At 43.2% G+C, this 16,220-nt stretch overlaps 2 protein-coding genes across 3 annotated transcripts in view; both read left to right on the forward strand.

The window, feature by feature from the left end:
- Positions 1 to 23: 23 nt before the first annotated feature.
- On the forward strand, positions 24 to 14,688 carry bap1 (BRCA1 associated deubiquitinase 1). The gene is given in 18 exon segments (XM_034083430.2): positions 24 to 241; positions 1,238 to 1,267; positions 1,408 to 1,462; positions 1,671 to 1,803; positions 2,259 to 2,378; positions 2,764 to 2,825; positions 2,970 to 3,112; positions 3,464 to 3,542; positions 3,638 to 3,761; positions 3,999 to 4,119; positions 4,233 to 4,402; positions 6,362 to 6,492; positions 7,128 to 7,591; positions 12,136 to 12,160; positions 12,162 to 12,360; positions 12,515 to 12,607; positions 12,708 to 12,780; positions 13,691 to 14,688. Coding segments are annotated over 18 exon segments (2,193 nt in total). The 5' UTR covers positions 24 to 204; the 3' UTR covers positions 13,825 to 14,688.
- A 943-nt stretch (positions 14,689 to 15,631) lies between these two features.
- bsnb (bassoon (presynaptic cytomatrix protein) b) overlaps positions 15,632 to 16,220 on the forward strand; it is a 64,605-nt gene continuing 64,016 nt past the window's right edge. For both annotated transcript variants that reach the window (XM_034083045.1, XM_034083043.1), the window contains exon 1: positions 15,632 to 15,922. In XM_034083045.1, coding sequence (XP_033938936.1) covers positions 15,744 to 15,922 — 179 coding nt within the window. In that variant the 5' untranslated portion in view covers positions 15,632 to 15,743. The remainder of the gene's footprint in view (positions 15,923 to 16,220) is intronic.

A 16,220-nucleotide genomic window follows, 5' to 3' on the forward strand; every position in this document is an offset into this window, starting at 1 on the left:
AGGGGGGCTGTGTTGTGTGTGACTCCCGTCGTTTCTTGATGACGTAGATTGTAAGCGGCCAATTCTGTCTATTGTGTTTATCTTGAGCCCCACAGTTGTCTCGTGAATGGATACCGGATTATCGTTTAAGGTTGTTATTACCCTTCTCTCGGACATGGACTGGAAAACATCGTGAATAATAGTCTGCTGTGCACAAAGAGGAAGATGAACAAAGGCTGGCTGGAGCTGGAGAGTGATCCAGGTGAGACAGCTCGAAACACAGCTAGCTGTCGTTAGCTTCAACACTAAACCAGAGGACAGACACTTCAGCTTCTTCAACAGCTTCACTAACATTAGAGAACAACTTAAATGCATTACAAGCTTAAAACATAGTAAAATAAAAGATATTTGTGTATTGTGTTGTGCATGTTGATTCACTTTATTGACTTTCCAAAGGAGAAATATGAGGAGTAAGTTAACGTTATGAGCAAAAATATTAAACTTGACCTTTTATAAGTTTTTGAATGTGACTCAATCCAAATTATTTTCGACTTGTTATTAGAAATGTTTAACTTGCTATATGAAGGATGTGATGAGCCATTTTGGTTTACAAAGGGATCCTTAACATTAATTTCCAGATAATACAGTATATAATATTATGTACACATGACTAAATATGTATGTTCATTTTAATTCATTTCTTATTTTATAGTTATTTACCATTTTGAATTTTATCCTTAATTTTATTAATCTGTGTGAATCTGTGCTTTCCTGTTTTTCAATCTTACCCTGTTGCTGTTAAACTACTGAATTTCCCCACGGGGATTAATAAAAGTCCATCTTATCTTATCTTAAAATAAAACAACTGCACATACGCAGACAAAAGCCTCAATATATACAGTAAATGTGCGTGCACTGTCATGAACGAAGCCATATTCATTATATGAATATATATATTGTTTTGAAGATAAGTAAGACAAATCCACAACAAGATAAAGACGATAATGGATCTAGAGTTATTGAACTGGGCAGGTTGTTCCAATCAGATGGAGATTCATATTTTAGGGCTCGTTACCCAGTGTCTTTAGAAATGTCTATTAAACACAGAAAAAGGAGGAAAGTGCCTTAGCTTAGACTAAGACTACACGATTACCTATATGTTTTATGTAAGACGGATAGTCAAAGAAAATGCATTAAAAAAAATACTTTACATTTTTTTTACTCTAAAATAAACAATACAATGTTTTTTTTATTTCAGGACTCTTCACTTTGCTGGTTGAAGATTTTGGTGAGTAGCTCATTTACAGTAGCCGGATATCTTATGTCGCTTTCATGTGAATAGTCATGTTTACCAGAACTAGTTCCATTCAAGGGGCTATTCAATCCAATTAAAAGGTTTCCCTTTGTGTGGTTGTTTGTGTGTCCCAGGGGTCAAGGGTGTCCAAGTAGAGGAAATCTATGATCTTCAAAGCAAGTGTCCAAGGTATCTTTTCTGTTAACAATCCGTTCTATTCAAATAGGTTTGGTGAAGAGCTATGATTGACAAAAACTGTCCACAGACAGAAAGAGAGACGCAAATATAAAAATCTGACATGTAGACATGTGGCTATTCCAAGTTTCATGTCTTGATTTAAAAGAGTTTATCTTCTGACTGTAGCAACACCATGTGAAACGTTTTTTACTTCTTGCAGTCCTGTCTATGGCTTCATCTTCTTGTTCAAGTGGATCGAGGAACGTCGTTCCAGGAGGAAAGTTAACACTTTGGTGGATGAGACCTCTGTCATTGACGAGGACATTGTGAATGATATGTTCTTTGCTCACCAGGTAAGTGTTTCTGAGATCATACATGTTGGTAGTTAATGTTGTTTTTCCTGGTATATGAAGTCTTCTTATTAGTGAGCCACTGGCCTGTATTTGAAGTCCTAACATCTTCAGTATTAGTTCTGCCAATTAAGTAAATGCAAGTATTATTTTAATAAATCGTATGAAGATTTTTCTTCAATTTTTGTAGCCGGTTGATCGTGGTTCTTTCAGCAAATGTGGAGACAATTGTTATGTAACGTATATTATTACATGTAATAAGTAAATCAAATGTAATGAATGCACAGTGGGATCCAAACATCCAAAGTACTGCTAAGACATCATAAGATATTTCCTTCTTCCAGGAATTCGCAACCCTAACCTATAAAGTAATTGATTGTAGAAATGCCCTGTCTCATTGTTAATTACATGCATATTCTTAATTTGACTCTTGTTTATTCTTGTCTTTTTTTGTCTAGCTGATACCAAATTCATGTGCCACCCACGCTTTGTTGAGTGTGCTTCTGAACTGCAGTGGCGTTGAGCTCGGCACCACCATTAGTCGCATGAAGGCTTTCACCAAAGGCTTTAGTCCAGAGGTAAGATGTTTCTCACGCTCACTCATACACAGTATCTGTTATGTTCAGTGTCATTTCATGTGGTGCTTTTCTATTTAGAGTTTTCATTTGATAATCAGCTCTCGGATTTGTTTTGGATTTTACTGTTATTCCTAAAAGTAAGTTGACAAACGACAACTTACTATACAGTATTATAGGAACAGAGTCAATTCTATGACCAAACATAGCTTGTTCAATACATTTACCTAGTTTCTGAATCTCTCAACAATTTAAATCACTTTAAAATATTCCTTCTTTCTCAATTTCAAAGGTCTTGACTGGCATGACCGTTTTTCAACTTTTGCTCTCTCCACCTCTTCTTCCTCCTCTCCTACTGTCATGTTTAACTTTGTATTTCTTGTTGCAGAGTAAAGGCTACGCAATTGGAAATGCCCCAGAGCTTGCCAGAGCACATAACAGCCATGCCAGGTAGGTCAGGTCTCAGTCAGAGGTTCCTTTTGAAATGTTCAGCTGTCGCTGATTCTGTGAGAGAGAAAAATGGCCTGTGATTGGTCTACCATACCGTGGAAGATGTGTCAGTTTCTTAAGCTCTCTTTCTGTGTTTCTATGGAGACCGGAACCCAGGCACTTACCGGAGAAACAGAATGGGATCAGTGCAGTGCGGACCATGGAGGCCTTCCATTTCGTTAGCTATGTGCCCATCAAAGACCGCCTCTTTGAGCTCGATGGACTAAAAGCTTACCCCATTGATCACGGTGAGAGTAAACACTGACAGAAATACCGAAGTCCTGTTCTTTTCACACTGATTTAAAGCAGTTTAGCTGCAGTGGAACCACTGAATGTTGTATTAAAAGGAATGCATATGGTTTAAACAGAATTTCCTAGAATAATTTGTCTGATTTCTTCTCCTTTTTAAAGTATTTACTTCACTTATTTTTATTTGTCATGTTTTATCATCATTTAAACCACGTCAGTATCCAAAAATAAGGTCTAATTCCTCACTGGATAAAACAGCGTTATGACAAATCTGCTATAAAATGTGTTAATACATTTAATGTTTGGGATTTTGCTTCCTAAAGTTAGTATAATATTTCTCTCTATTGTAGGGCCCTGGGGAGAGGAGGAGGAATGGACCGATAAAGCTCGGCGGGTCATCATGGAGAGGATTGGACTGGCCACTGCCGGGTGAGTCCAGAGCCCGTTAGCCGAGCAGTGATTATTCACCTTCTACACACACCTCCAGGGCTTCATTCTCACGCTGCGGCTCTGCTCTTTCTCAGTGAGCCGTACCATGACATTCGCTTCAACCTGATGGCAGTGGTGCCTGACCGCAGGATGAAGTACGAGTCCAAACTTGAAATTCTTAAGAGGAATCGACAGACTGTTCTGGAGGGTCTGCAGAAGGTCAGGGACTGCTGCAAGTCTCAAATGTCAAAATGAATAAACTTGGATGTATTGTTATAACCTCTGCTGTAGCATGTCATATTTGACACTTGTTTTAAAGTCCTAATTTAATGTTCCTAATAATCTTTGTCTTTGTCCAAGTGATATTCTGTAAAGGCGGTATTTGGGCTAGCTCCTCTGTCATGTCGACTGACCTTGTTGAATATGTTTAAAATGTATTTTGTATGTTGTCTTCAGATGATCCGGCTCAATCAGCCCGATCTTGCACAAGACAAGAAGCAGCAGGAGGACGATGGCACCGCTGCGATCAAGAAAGAGTCAGATGCAGAGCCAGTAACATCCCAGGGGGCTGATCCGGGTACTTATATCCGCTTTATTCTCCGAGTATTTGTTAAAACACATCTTGTAAATGGTGTAGGGGCTCATTATAAACATTCAACTGAAATACAATTACCCTAATTTTCGATTCAGTTAATGAGTCCGGAGCTCGGTCTAAAGATGCTGCTAACCCTTCAGGAAACGCTAAGGTCATGGGTAAACCTGCAGCCCCCTCAGGAGGAGGGGTCACCAGTCTCAGCCCCGTCGCTCAGCGGCTGCCGGCCTTCCTGGACAACCACAACTATGCCAAGTCTCCAATGCAGGTGAGAGGACGGGAACAGCGTATACGATACGATAATACTTTAATGGTCAGATAAAGTCTGAAATGTGACTTGCATCACAGCAGCTCCATGTGTAACCTCAACATGATTACACACGGCATCTATTGCACGTCTGTCCGTCCTGGGAGAGGGATCCCTCCTCTGTTGCTCTCCCGGAGGTTTCTCCCATTTTCCCCTTAAACTGTGGGTTTTCTCCGGAAGTTTTTCCTTGTACGATGTGAGGGTCTAAGGACAGAGGGTCTAAGGACAGAGGGTCTAAGGACAGAGGGTGTCGTATTGTCATACTGATATTCTGTACACACTGTGAAGACCACTGAGACAAATGTAACATTTGTGATATTGGGCTGTATAAATAAACATTGATTGATTGATTGAACATGGACAAATATCAAGACACAATACATGAATTTTTTTTTAACATAACAGCACAATCACTGAGAGAAAACATGCTCAAAGACCCTTTGGCGTGCGTTTGCTCTGGGATTGAGCTCTGTATTTACTGTGAGGATTGACTGATGCACAAAGGATGCTTCAGTCTGACTATTGTATGGCGGGACCCTGTATCTCCGGTTGGTAGCAGTTCATATTCGCTGTTCAGAACATGGTTTGGGTCAGAGATGATGTTGTTGGACAGCCTTATTAGGTTGTTGTGATAGGCTGAGTCATAAAGTCTCTGACGGGTTAACCAACAATCTTTGAGCAGGTTTGTAACGGGTATTGATCACTTTCTCCACCAATATAAGCCTCTAAAGATCTTTTTCAGACGCTTTGGTCGTGATGTGCCCTTAGGGTTGTGTTCAGAGCTGCAACTAATGATTATTTTCATCATCAGTTATAATACCAATTATCTTTCTCATTATTGCTGCTTCACAAGATCCGGAAAATAGGGGAGACAAATGTTCATCATGAGTCCCCAGAGTATTCATTCGGTTTTGCTTCGAAAATAATTAGATTTTGGAATAGTTTTATTATTTATCTTTTGATTTCCCCAATTTACTAAATATTTTATCTCTTGTTGAGTGCTGGACCAACAGCAGTTTTTTTAGAAATATGTATTTCACATTGCCCTGTATAATTTCTAAAGAAAAATATATGATTTAAATATTTGATGTAAATGCATTTTATTACATTGTCACTTGTTAGACGCTTTTACCCAAAGCGACACACATGCACTTAATACAGTGGGCAATCCCTACAGGAGTGAAGTGTCTTTCCCAAGCACACAACGACATGGGGATTGAACCAGTAACCCCCTTGATCTGAAGACCAGTGCACTAATCCACTGAGCCACACACTCCTGTGATCTTTCTAGTCTAGTCTTGTCAAGACAACTCAATTGAATGTATCGAGGCTTTAATGTTCACAGCATATGACACTCCGCTCGCTATAACAGGCAGGTGTTACATTGTTATGTGAGAAGATTACTATTCCACACCTAGCAGCTCCGGAGGTCACACATTTCTTTCTGTCTCTCAGATCGGACCTAGGGACAGTCACTGCATGTGTTGCTTCTCTCACTTCTGTATAAATAAAGAATGATTCTCCCTATCCAGCTTTCTAAGATTAAGATGAACTTTTATTAATCCCTCATGGGGAAATTATTTCTCTGCATTTGACCCATCCTAGTGTTAGGAGCAGTGTGCTGCCATTTTGAACGGCGCCCGGGGGCTCTGAGGCTCAATCACTCTCCATTGCTCATTAGAGTTACAAGTTAAGTTAAAGCCTTTTATTGTCATTGTGCAAAAGATACAACGAGATTCAGAGTGCAACCCTGTCCCAGTGTGCACACACGAGGGTCTTCAGTCACGGGGCGTTTTCAGATCATGCAAACTGCTATACTTTGAACTCAAATGCTCAGATTGTCATATCTTCCTCATTTCTGTTGTTGCAGCTCACATTTCGAATCATGTTGAGCTTTAATGAGAATGTTCGAATTAACAGGAAGAAGAGGATCTTGCTGCTGTAGTTGGTCGCTCTCGAGTGGCAGTTCCCCCCAAACCCCCTTACACAGACGACGAAGACGACGATGCGGATGAAGAGGAGGAAGTAACTGGTTCTGCAGGCACAACCAGGTTAGCATTGTAATGTGTATATAGGTATACTTACTTTCTGTGTTTGTGGTTATGACCCCACCGAAAGAAGCAACATTTCTTTGAATAAATGTTTCTGCTTTTTGTTTTAAAGGTCCCCTGTTATACTGTTTTCCCTCAATATATCACAGGTCTCACATATATACAAAACATGTCTCTGAAGTGTTTGGCTCCAAATACCAAACGGACCATTGCAGCATTACCCATAATCCCCTCTGTTTCAGCCCTGTTTCAAAAGAGCTGATTCTCTGACTGTTACTTTAGATGAAAATAAGGAGCCCCTCCCCACGCCCCTCTGAGAGATATTTGGTTAAAAAGAACTCAATGGTGCTCTAGGAGGAGATTCAGGTGATACGGGGGGGGGGGGTTACCTTGGTTGCTGATTGGCTAATGGTTACACAAGCCAAAAAAACGTTATGACATCATAAAGTGGCCCAAATCTGATCAGCTCATTTTCAGACAGGTTTTTATAGAAATGGATCAGGAGAGAAAGAGAGAGACTCTGACACTTTCAGAATCTCTTTCCACAGAGGGGACACAATGACATGTTTATGTATAAAAGACATGAACAAGTGGATTTTGCTTAATAGGTGCCCTTTAAATCTGCTCTCTTTTAGGTTTAGACGGAAGGCAAGTCTGCGATCACGACCAGTACGGGTAGTCACTGGGATGGAGAGCCAGATTGCCCTCACTGTATTAGCTGAGAAACTGAAGAAGGAGGTCCAAAGGAAGGATGCCCTTAACACACCCCTGTCTGTCCGCACAGAAGGGCGCACAGGGGGCATTTGCATCACATCTGCTTCACAGCCGTCCCCCACACCCAGCAACGAAAGCACTGACACGGCCTCTGAGATTGGCAGCGCCTTCAACTCCCCGCTGCGCTCACCCGCTCGCTCCCAGGCTGCCACGCGCCCATCAAGTCCAGTCGCATCCCATCTGTCTCGTGTGCTGTTCGGAGAAGATGAGATGCTGAGGCTAGACTCCAGACACAACCGCGCTGTGAGAGAGCTGGGTCCCTCTGTCAGCGCTGCTCTGCTACAGCTGCAGGAGGACGGAGTCATCTTCGCTCTCCCTTCATCTGGTGAGTACAACAGGTCGTTACTGTCGCCCGTGTTATTTACAAAGGTGCTCCAACAGCCTCTGCTGAAGTCAGCGTTTTAGTCTATCACTTGATATTTATGGTACAGTCGGAGCATATGAATCATTTAAGACAATAGAAGTGAACAGTTTGGGGTGACCTTAAAGGGAGAATGTGCCATTTATTTTGTGGATGTCCAGTCGGAGTTAATGGGTAATGTTGTCAATTGAAGCAATTCATTCCTCAGTGAGTTTTGACAGAGGAAGCTGAGTTCTCCAGCTCGCGGAGCAGCCGGTACATGCACAGCCTCCATGTACCAGGATGCATTGTGTGAAATTATGAATAAAGAATGCTGGTGTATAAAAGTCTGGCCTAAATCTTCGGTCAGAAAGATTGCAGCAATCCAGGGGGTGTAGATATCCAAACTTTAATTATTCACAGGAGTTATGGTGTTACGGGATGTTCGTTTGTTATGTTGTGGTTATCTAGGACAAACAGAGTAGATCGAATTAGTGAATGACTATATTAATCCTAATAGTTACATTACGATTTCCTGCTAGGAACAGTACATACACATACATGCTGGAACAGTCAGCTTCATGGTAAACAATACCAGAAATGCCTGCAAGAGGGCTATTTGACCGCAACAAGTGCGAGTGTTTTAACACGTGATGATGGCGGCTTACAGGGGGGTAAAGTTGTACATGCGGTAATGGCGGCTGACATAAAGTTATACACAGCTCACCGCAATAGCACGAGACTGGACATATATGGCGATCGTACATACCAAATATAGTTATATCAACAGTCACACTTATGGCAAACAAGTACTGTAAACAATACAGTATATATACTACGCCGATTATTGTCTGTAAACTGTTATTTACATACGAAACGCAAACATATAGATACAAACAGGTGCTTATGCCACAGTAACAACACTTACAGTTTCATACACGCACAACGCGGAACACACAATGACCCGTTCACTCGCTGAAAGTCTGACTCTGTTTATGACCGGTCGCGCGCTGCGCGTGACTAATGACGTTACAGTGTGAGGGGTGCGCCCGGTAACTATCTCTGGACTGTCTGGGGGGCGTCCCAAAGCACAGCCGGCCCCAAATTCACTAGATGAAGTTGTAATGGCACAAATGTCCCTGCTAGAATGTGGGGTAGGCTTGTCTTTATGGTGTGTGGGCCAAAGCAGTCGACACCAGTGGACCAGTATGGTGGTTTGTTTATGCGTAGCCGTGCAGCGGGTAAGTCTGCCATCTTAGGAATGACAGGTTTGTTCCGCCACTTGCGACACTCAACGCAGGCATGTTGATGTTTCTTGACTGCTTGCCGTCCGCGAAGTATCCAGTAGGTTCTCCTTAGCTCTGCGAATACACGATCGGGACCTGCGTGCAGCAAACGTTTGTCGTAGTCCTGTATAATCAGCTTGGTGGTCTGGAGCCAGGATTATAGGATGTATGGTGTCCTCTATCAGGTATTTCTCTGCCTTCCGGAGACGGCCTCCCATAAGTCCTGCAGCCTGGTCGTGTACAGGAGAGAGTGGCAGCAAGCGACTACTAGATTGTAGTGCGGTCGTTTCAGCAGGGAAGGATTCTTGCTGTGCTCTTTTAAGCAGGACAACCTCTGTCTCTAGTCGGCTTTCTAGTCATGCGTGGAGCAGCCGCCCCGTGCATGGATTGGTAGGTGACTTCAAGTAGTTCAGACCATGATTTGAAGAGTGTTAGATCTGGAGCCGCAGGCTCGGCTGTTGCAATGTTGCCGCAGAAAGTGGTGTTGCGCGTCTCCTCTGTGTGCGCAGAACTAACCGCGGGGTTAGCTGGCCAGTCGGCTGGAGGCAGTTGAAGGAAAGTAGTCGGGCCAGATGTCCAGCGATTGGGCTTAGCTAAGTCCAGTAGATGCTTTCTCCTTGTAATGTCGTCAGCGGGGTTCTCTTCAGAGGGGACGTATCTCCAGCTGTCGGTTCCGACGAGCTCCTGGCTTTCCGCTATCCTTGTCCCTACAAACACTTTGTATTGCTGGGAGTCAGACTGAATCCAGTGGAGGACTGTAGTGGACTCTGACCACAGGGTTGTGTTGTGTACTGACAGTGTCAGCTCGGTATGCAGCAGCTTGGCCAACTGTGCTCCAGTCAGCTCTAAGCGGGGTATTGAGAGCTGTTTCTTCGGGGCTACACGTGACCTTGCCATCACGAATGACACCTGCACTCTACCTCTGTCGTCTTCAAACCTCAGGTAGGCGACGGAGCCGTATGCTCTCAGAGGCGTCAGAGAAGATGTGTAGGTCGACGGGGGTAATGTCGGGAACATCAGAAGTGTAGCACCGTGGCAGGCTGATTTTCTGGAGATTTGGCAGCTCTCTTTCCCAGGCTTGCCACACAGGGAGAAGTTCGTCTGGCAGTGGTGCATCCCATCCACTTTCCTTCTTCCAGAGGGCTTGAACTATGACCTTGGCTCGTGTGGTAAAGGGGATGATGTAGCCGAGAGGGTCATATTGGCTGGCCAGTACTCGGTACACGTACCTCAAGCTGAAGGAATAGCACGGTGCTTGTATCCCAGTGTGTCGGTACTACAGCACCACAGGAGACCGAGCGCAGACTGTTGGGGGTCGGTCTGATTAGCGTTTAGCCATAGCTCACACTCGGCTGGTTTGGCTTCTGTAGGGATGTGTGAGATAACGTCTGGCATGTTGCTGGCCCACTGTCTTATTTCGAAGCCTCCGCTGGCAAGGACTGATCTCAGCTTGTCAATGAGGTTTCTGGCCTGGTCCTGGACTGCAGAGACTGGAGACAGTTATCCACATAGAATGAGTGCATCACAGATTTAACTACCTCTTCATTGTCTTTGCTGTGGTCGTTCACGTGGCGCTGCAGGGCGTATGGTGGTCCCGAAGGGCAGCACACGCCACTCGTAGACATCTGGACTCCGATCTGTCTCCCCGTCTCGCCACAGGAAGCGGAGCAGTGGTTGGTCTTCAGGGAGGAGACGCACTTGATGAAGCACTTGATGGCCACAGAATACTCTCTAAACCTCAGCAGCACGCCAAGCAGCGCTGAGCCCAGGAAGGGTCCACCAAGTAGATTGTCATTGAGAGGCTTGTTGGTAGATAAAGGAGCAGTTGAAGACGACTCTGTGTTTACCATTGTGTTGTGCAAGATGGTGGGGAATAAGCCATGACTCCTTGGAGTTGCTCACCTCTTCAGAAATAATCTTCACTGCATAACCAGCCTTTTCCAGCTTATGGATCTCCTCATTGTAGACTGCGGATAGCTTAGGGTTGTTAGACAGACGACGTTCTGTAGCTCTTAGGAGAGCCATTGTTGCAGCAGGAGGTGCATGCAGAGAGGGGGCACTTTGCTTACGCAGTGGTGGAGTGGCGTAGCGAGACACATCGTCAACTGTGACACGTACAGTCTTGTCCTCCAGTAGTGCAATGGCTGCTCTATCCTCACCAGAGCGGGTCACTTCATTGATGCTCCTGAAGGGGAGTGTGTCGAGCTGCCAAAGTGTCCCCACGTTCTGATGCAGCTCCTCTGAAGGGGAGAGGAAGGATGAATGGAGACCGTTGCTCTCACCTGCTGATGGAAGCTGGCTGGTCCCCGTGTCGTCCATCCGAGTGCCTGCATACAGCCACTGGGCAGCCTGTTTGGGGATGATCAGATGTGTGTTATCTGACCCGATGAGCAGCACGGGCTTGACCTTATTAAAGGACGGCAGTGGGATGTCCCTAAGATGTTTGTATTTTAGCTTCAGGGACTCGGCTGCACGCGACTGCTCTGCCAGATTCAGCTCGGCAGCTGTAAAGGCCTGACTGATGTTGTGCTTCACCTTTCTTCGTCATGGCTGACACTTTGAATGACACAGTAGCTCCTTTCACCTGCACTATTTCCCGCCTAATTGTCCTGAGGGATATTACCTCTTCCTGTCCGAGGAGGCCGAGATGGCGGGCAGCAGCTGGTAGTATGATAGTTCTTTGACATTGTCCTCGAGATTCAGATGCCATGAGCTTCCCTGTCAGCCTTGTCCTCTCGCACAGATACTGTCAAGCAGCTTCTGTAACGCTCCACTTTTATTTCTACCGCCATTCATTTACTCTGTTCTCAAATGAAAACATTGAATATCTTAGGCAAGCTAAACATCGTTGATCATTTCCTCCTCTGAACTCATATTCTGGGATGCTACCGGCCTACGAATCGATGATGAAACCCATCAATGTTAACGGCTCATCAGTTTTTGTGGAATACATGAGAAAAACATGATGAAATAGCTTGCCATTCTTCTTTGCATTCAACTATGTCACTGTCTCGTCAATGCTGACTCTGAATGCAACTAAAAAGTGTTGGAAGCCTGCCAAACTTCTACTTTCTCCTCACACCATCGAGCAAATGTATTGCTTTGATCAACTGATTTATTATCAATAACGATTAGTCACGAAATCGATACATTGATCCCTTTTTATCGGTCTAACATACCTTACCTTTCTTATTCAGAAAGACGTCCGGCTACTTGACTTGCATTGCTGTCTGTACAGCCAAGATCTGGCTTCTGATGGAACAAGCGCATTGCACCCCTGAGAAGATAAAAGACAAAGTAAAAGCAGAGCTCTCCAGGAGGAGACAAGGAAGGAGATGGGGATCGTCTGTGGTGGTGAAGGAAGAGGGGAGCAAAGATGGAGCAGATGTAAAGCCTAGCAAGGGCAGAAGCTCAACGCTGCGGAGATAGCCGCAGACAGCCAGCCCCTGGGATAAGTACTCTCCTAAAGTAAGTCCTGTACTGTTATGATGCACTGTAGTATGTACCTGGCACACTCTCACATATTTGCTTCTACTGCCAATTAGGCAGCTGTTTCTAAGGCGGTATACTGGAAGTATTTAACACACAAACATTGTAGTTGATCTTATTCTGTCTCTTGCAGGAGTTGCTTGCACTGCTCAAGTGTGTGGAGGCTGACATTGCCAATTATGAGGTGTATCTAAAGGAGGAAGTAGAAAAGAGAAAGAAATACAAAGTAGGTTTTGATTACCTGAAACAAATCCAATATATTCGGTATTTGGTGAGATGTTATTTTAATTGGCTTTTAATTCAAATGTTTTGTTTTCATTGATCAGATTGATGATCAAAGGAGGACCCATAATTACGATGAGTTCATCTGCACCTTTATTTCAATGCTGGCCCAAGAAGGTAAGTCTCATTGTTCTTATTTTCTTCAGCTTGGCTACAACACACAAGCTAACAACTGGGATCAAACTAAAAACTATCCTTGTATAGTGGGAAAATGTACACAGGAATTCACTGGAAACCTAAACAACCCTTTCGGGAAACTGCATGCATCCTTAGCAGTATTTACAAAACGAACGGTACAAAACTGTCCAATGGAAGTCTAACCTTCCTGTTAATGCTATGAATGGCACATTTAAATGGCTAGTAAGTTTTCAGTGGAGTGTAAGCAGTGGATCAAAGGTATGAAACTGAACAGAACATCAAACTTGAAGAAAAAATTACCGTCCTGCCGCATCGCCCACTTCACAACAATGACTGTTAGCGCAGGGGACAGTGCCGATATGCTAATGAATGTACAACGTCATCTGGCGAATTTCAGCAAATTGCGGTGCGATTAATAACTACCTTTACTGTAAACGAGCTGTTTTCCATGTTGTTTTGCCACAAGGCTTTGTTACCGTAGAGACATCATTTAAGTGTGAAAGTGAGGCTTACAGTGAACCAATCTAAACGCAAATGGTGGTGCTGTCTATTGCCACATTGTCCAATCAACATGCACTTCATAATATTAATAAGTTAAAGAAAAAAGACGTCTATTGCAACTTTATGGTTCTGAGTGTTAAAATGCATTTATCCACCTGAAATACATACAGGGACACATTTACAAATACAAAGACATGTATATATGTTGTTCTGCTTAAAAGGAAAACATTGATGTCCCTTCCAAATAGAAAATAGAGACGACTACAAATAAGTCACATTTGTAACCACCATACGTATGCAAAATGTTAAATGCTAAAATCTGTTGTTGTGTTTGCATTTTTATCATTTCTTGGCTGATTCATTCATTCTGACTGGGTATCTTCTTCAGGCATGTTGGCCAGCCTTGTGGAGCAAAACATTTCTGTGCGTCGACGGCAGGGAGTGAGTATTGGCCGCTTGCACAAACAGAGGAAGCTGATCGCAGGAAACGCTCCCGAACCGTACAAAGCCAAGCGCCAATAACTACAAACAATCATAACTTCTATAGCGAGAGTTTCTCTGTGAGCAATCACCCCAGAGAAAATGAAAATGTTGCACTCCTGAAACTCTCATAAAGGCCGTCTAGTGTGTATTTTAGCCAGACCCTCATCTTCTTCATCAAATCGACCATGTTACCGCGGTTGAGTTATTTTATAATTTATGTATATACGGTATGTACTACCATTTAATCTCAATGTAAATGTTCTTCTTCTTGTGTTGCCACTTCTTTTGACACTTGTAAATATGATAAAAGTCATGTTCCCAATGGTGCATCTGAATGCTTTTTTTATCCATTGTTATTGGAAGATGATCTCCAAAGTCCTCAAATCCGCACAACTTATCATGTAACTACAATTTGGTAAAAATAAGACGATATTTCCTAAACTTTATGCCATACTAGATTTATTTATGGTGCCAATAATGTCCTGAATGTTTTGAAAGAAAAAGGCCATGTGTTATCCATCCCTAGCATTTCAGTTATAATATCCCCACTGTTGGTAATTTACTATACAACATAAAAAGCATATTTTTTATCACTTGTTTCATGGACAATTTTTAAACTGAAGAAGACGTCATGATGCATTAAGGTTTATTCTTTTCATCGGAATGTCCTTTAAACTGAGGCTTTCTAGCTGTGTATGAGCATCTCTAGAGGTCCTGTGAATGAAAAAGAAGCTATTGTTATTTTTGTACCAGAAATGGGAACTCAAAGTGAGTGAATAGAAGTTGAATGTGTGCACTTGTGTGTTTTTGTACATATGTATCTGTTAATTGGCTCACCTGTACACTGAGGTCAGTTGTTCTTTGTGCTTGCGAGTTCATACTACAATAAAGTCAACGAAAATATCTTGCTATAATCCAGATTTCTTTTTTTGAAGTGATATGACTGCAATGGTTGAAAATAATTGTATATTTGGAGTGAATGTATTGTAGGATTCCACCTAATAGTAAAACATGTCCCTGTACAAAGATATTACTAAATGTATCTAGGAGTTTAGCTAGACTATAGCTTTATTAAACCTGAGTAAAATGTTGTATTGTAGTGACAGTTGGTGTACACTAGGGAGAGCAGTCATTCAGTGACCATCATTACCTAAAGAGCCTTTCACAATAAAATTGACTTTTTCTAAAAAGGTCTTGTCATTTGGCACCATGGCTGTAATGTACATGTGTATTTTGATATAAATATTGTAGTATTCTAAGTGTTTTTGGAATAATGTTTTGCATTTAAGTAGTATTTTTAGTTTGGTATCGTATAAGATTAAGAAAACCATAGGCCTATTACATTGCCATGGTTCAGCCTATTGGCCTTTTTGCTTAAATGACAAACGATTATTTGTAATTGATTATCAAAATAATTGTTTATGCATTGTCTGTCAGTTGACTTATCGATTACATTTATCGATTTAAAAAAAAAACGATCAGTAGTGTGCAAATAATGTAGGCTATGCTGTGGACCTTTTTCTTTACTGAAAATGCTAAATATATACAAACGAGATAAAGGATTATCCCATTTCAAAACACGCAGTGACGATGTATGATGTTTCTGTCGCTTAGGTTACAAAACAAATGCGTCCATATGAGGGAAAGACCCGGGTAAAATCGCGGGAGGTCCCAGTGGTCTCTCCCAGTCATGTGCCATAGAGCGGCTCAGATGTATTTGCGTGGTGACTTGAGATAACTGAGCGTCGTGAACGCGCACGTACGAGCCTCTCAAGTTCCCACCATTGCGTCAGCGCGCTCCCTCGCTCTCTCCGTCAGTGCGCGTGCTCCGTGTGGGATGCTGAATTGTAGGTGATGATGGCGGAAGGGGAGCAGCGCTGAGTTTCATCTGAGTTTCCACCACAGCTGTAGAACCGTCTACAACATCGTTTCTCTCCGTCGAGACCTATCCCGAGGCGATGGGGAACGAGGCCAGTATGGAAGGGGAGGGACAGGCGGGACAGCCCGGCCCCGCCGTGCCTGCAGCAGGGGCTCCGGCTTCCATTTCAGCACCACCGGACTCTGGACAGCTCATCAAGCCGAGCAATGGAGCGCCAGCCGGAGGAAGTGGGGCTGCACCCGGGCCGGGGATTAACAGGTAGCCGCGATAGCTAGGACTGTTCTCCGGCAAACTGTGGAGAGAAATCAGTGAGGCTACTGTGCAGTGTACGGTGTGGAGTGTACATAGGCTATAGGATCAGCCGACTGCGTTCAGATAGACGTGAATGGGTGCTTAATTATTTATTTCTATATCCTTGTCAACACAATTCACCAACCCCCTTTGAAGACCAGTTTCTGCTTTTTGGCAGCTGCACCACCCTATTACTCAACGTTAATTTGGGTCGAAGTCAAATTTAATATGCAACGCTTTCGATGTAGAATCAATCATTCGTAAA

Source organism: Pseudochaenichthys georgianus, chromosome 5 (genome assembly GCF_902827115.2).
Source record: "Pseudochaenichthys georgianus chromosome 5, fPseGeo1.2, whole genome shotgun sequence".
NCBI lineage: Eukaryota > Metazoa > Chordata > Actinopteri > Perciformes > Channichthyidae > Pseudochaenichthys > Pseudochaenichthys georgianus.